The 3,883-nt window shown below is 42.2% G+C and overlaps 1 protein-coding gene across 1 annotated transcript in view; it reads left to right on the forward strand.

Annotated features, from left to right (window-relative positions):
- Positions 1–385: 385 nt before the first annotated feature.
- The window catches only part of LOC111814857, a gene marked incomplete at its 3' end in the record, with an annotated part of 21,239 nt that continues 17,741 nt past the window's right edge, over positions 386–3,883 (forward strand). The window contains exons 1-3 of the mRNA XM_023708762.1: positions 386–551; positions 1,600–1,651; positions 2,194–2,360. Of these exons, the coding sequence (XP_023564530.1) occupies positions 386–551; positions 1,600–1,651; positions 2,194–2,360 (385 nt within the window). The remainder of the gene's footprint in view (positions 552–1,599; positions 1,652–2,193; positions 2,361–3,883) is intronic.

Below are 3,883 nucleotides of genomic sequence, written 5' to 3' on the forward strand. Positions count from 1 at the left end.
CATGTAACAATGTATATAGTGTCTTCCTATGTACAAGGTCTGTTGGACCCTCCAGTTTGTCAGAATTATGGACCTTATTTGTGGTTGTAAAATAAACACTATAGGCAGGGTAGGGTCACTGCTGTGCTTTTTGTTTGCCCTAGTGTCCTGGTTGTTTCCTGTAGCATGCTGCAACTCCTTTTCCATCAGTTTATTTTCAGTCATTGCACTGTGCATTTGCTCCCTGCCCTGACCTCAGGCAGGAAGCTCCTACACAATAATTTCCCTTCTGTCTTCAGGTGGTGCCCCTTACCTGGTAGGACCAGTCCTCTGCACCTCTGGGTGTTCCCCTGGGAATATCATAATGCATCCTCCTTGGTCTAACTGTATTCATTATGTCACCAGCATGAACCATGAGGGTGCAAAAGAGGATAAAGGTGAAGCAATCCTGCAGGCCTCATTGTTGGGAGACCCCAAGTCTTCCTCCCAGGGCTGTGATGAGTGGAACATCCTGGAGACTCTTGGCGATCTGATTGATGATGACGAACTATTCTTTTCTCTGTGTGAAACTTGTGAGTCTTCCCTTGTGAAGTGAATTACCCTTATGAAGCCTTATTTCTTTGTATCCAAAACAAAATTCAGGATATTGAACATGGGAGCAGACAGAATGATGAGGCTGAAGAATTTGTAGCTGGTTTTTCCCCTGTGGTGCCTCTGCCTGACAGATTTGCACATACTCAGGCTCTCAGGGCTGGATCCCTGATTGCCCTGCATAGGACTTGCAAATAGTAGACCAAATCTTGTACTTTAAACAATAGTGAATGTCCCAAAATGATTTTTCTATTGATTTTATCATTAGAGATATCATTGTCAGGGTTCTTCATATCTGTGCCACCAGCTGTTTTTCTTCTACATTGTCTTCTCTCTTGTAAGGTATCAACTTTTGGTAGAATTTAAATTCTTCTTGACTGTGCCTGGCTTTAATCCTTAAGATGATCCTTGCCAGTTTTTTATGTTGTTTTGTTTTGTGTTTTTTGAGACAGATTTTCCCAGTGTAGTTCAGGCAGGCTCTGTACCACTATGGAGCTTATCCTGTTCTGGAATTCACATTGATGTTCCTATCTCAACCTTCTGAGTACTGAGATTACAAGTGTCCAACACTCTGCCCAGGGAGACCTGACATTTTCAGCTGGTGAATGCAATATATTTTCTTGAGTATTACTAAAGGTCGTTTTTTTGGAGTTTCTAGCGACTCTATTTGTCAGTTTATTCTCAGTGGATTAGCTCTACTTTATAAATAAGAACCAGCATATATCATGGAACACTTCAGTCTTGTAGATATTTTTCTATAAAACAATGACTTATTTTGAACAATTATTACATTCACTGCAAATTCCAACGTGGTATTAACTGAATAGATTAGGGAGAGCTGGCCAGGTGATGAGAAAAGCAAGCCATCTAATACTTTTAGTAGGAAGCAGCAGACTTTCTATGATAGGGTCCTCAGTGTCCTGCCCTCAGACCGAGATCCCCTGTATGTCTGTGTCTAACTTGGCTCAGTGTGTGCAGTGGATCGGATGAATTCCTGTGGTGATGCTCTGTGTCTGTATATATTTGCAGATCCTCAGGAAGCTGGGAATGAAGACAAGGAAGCACAGCGCATGGTGCCCAGGTGAATCTGAACATCACAGGCTGTGAATGCAATGGTAACTCTTGGAGATCTCAGGTCCCAGGAATAGCAGACACTGCTCCATATTAGTGTTTACTCTTCTTTGCCAACCAGGAATGATTTTTGTTTCTTTGTACTTCTTTGTTGGGTTTCCACTAATTTTTTCTTTTCATGTATTATAACCTAGAGCCCTTGGAACCTCAGAAATGATCTCCCAATGATGTGACGTCCAGTGATGTAGGGTTGTAGACAGGGATCCTTGTCATTGTGCCCCTGAAACACTCCATCCTAGTTGGAGTGCAGATTCTCCCTCTCATCAGATGTGCTCACCCCCATGCATCTAGCCCCTGCTGCTTTCTCACCCATCCCCTGTGCTGCCCACACTGCTGTTATAGTCATTCTCTGTTGTGCTCAGATGTGATTGTGTGCCTTCTCTTTGAAGCAATGGCTGCTCTTTTGTGGTGGCCTCCCATTCAGTCTTCCCCTCTGGACCAAGGAATTGAGCTGTCCGATCTTATATTATTTATCTCTTGTTTTACCTACAGGGATCTTCCAAAGCCTGAGGATGAAAATAATGTGCTGAAGGACAAAATGAACAACAACTTGACAGATGTTTCCCAATGCCAGGCATGGTGTGATTCCTACCAGCCTGGGAAGAGTTGGACATCTATGACAGAAGGGGATGTAGCCCCCTACATTCTGAATGTGGCAAGTGAGTCAGCCACTACAAAGAGAATAAGGGGCTACTTGGTCTCTTTCTTTGTGCCTGTACTCTTTATTCTTATCTTTCTATGTGGGGAAGGACTTTTCTCTGCTGACGCTATTAATAGGCCCACCTTGGCTTCAGTCAAATTCTCCAGCAGGGTTGGAAGCACTGACATCCATTTTCTCAGGCAGCTGGTGATCTTCTTCATTTGTGGGTGTGGTGCTCCGTGACCTCCTCCAAGGACCTGAACCTCTGAGTCCATTGCTTGCACCTAGGATTTTCAGAAGGCCAGGACTCAGAAGCTGCACGGTGACGCCCACTACCACACCCATTTGGGTCTTTCCCTTGATACAGTTTTATACTTCCCCTCAGTCTATCCTTAACTCTTGTTAATAAAGGAAAATATAAAGAAAAGTCTGCAAAGAGCAAGTCAGACAAGAGACATGCTGTGTAGTCAGGAAAACTCCCTATGCTCTCAAGGAAAGTATGTGATGAACAACTCTCCAATGCTGAGGATGGGATATTACATTTTTTTTGCAGAACCGGGGATTGAACTCAGGCCCTTGTTCTTGCCAGGGAAGCGCTTATTCCACTGAGTCATCTCTCTGGCTCCACATATTACTTTTACACTTCTTCTTTTGCTAATTTTATCTGCATAAATGATAAGCTTTTATACTTTTATCATTTTTTTCATATATTCTTATGGTTTTTATTTTCTTTAATTTGACAGTGCTTGAGATTAAACTCAAGGTCTCCCACTGATTGGCTGGTGATGTGCAATTGTCCAAGAACATTATTATTTTTCCTTTCCTTTTCTCTTTTCATCTTACAGTGGAATACTTTTGCCCTGGTTTCAAGATTCCAGATTATTTTCATTGGTATATCTAGTGTATGGTGAGCCCGTCTAGGCTTTGTGTACTAGTGTGATCTTTTGCTATATTTATTATACTACCTTTTCATTCTCTGTCCTCCTAACTGGGCTTTATCCACTTTTCCTTTTGGAAGTGTCAGCATATTATGCCATTTCCATCTTCTACGTATGCAGACTCTGAACTCTCCTTGGTCCTACAATATCTGCCCTTTTTGTCCTGGGATGTTTTCAAATTTTTTCTCAAAATCCACACAGGATTAACTGGATGACATGATTGGAAATAAATTTTGCATTCAGGGAAATTTTTGTTTATTTGTGGGGGTGAAGCCATGTCTTCTGTACACTGCAGCTAAATTGCCACCATGTCTCTTGTGAGAGTTCACCTGCTAAACATGTGTCTATCATTCCTTCAGTTTTCATTCTTTATGATATTAGATTTCTGTTTACTCTGGCTACGTGTGGAAGGAAAAAAAGTGTTACTCGATACTAGGTCTTAGATTTTGGATTTAGTGATCTTAGGGCCCGGGCTCTCAGCCGTGGTCAGTCTGTGCAGTGTCTTAGCCATTGTTCCAATTTGTGTGCACCATTCTGCGTCATCATTGGACCACAGTTAAATGATTGGTAAGAGTGCAGCACTGGTAGGAAAAGATTTCTCACC

Source organism: Octodon degus, unplaced genomic scaffold, assembly GCF_000260255.1.
Source record: "Octodon degus isolate 3935 unplaced genomic scaffold, OctDeg1.0 scaffold00720, whole genome shotgun sequence".
NCBI classification, from domain to species: domain Eukaryota; kingdom Metazoa; phylum Chordata; class Mammalia; order Rodentia; family Octodontidae; genus Octodon; species Octodon degus.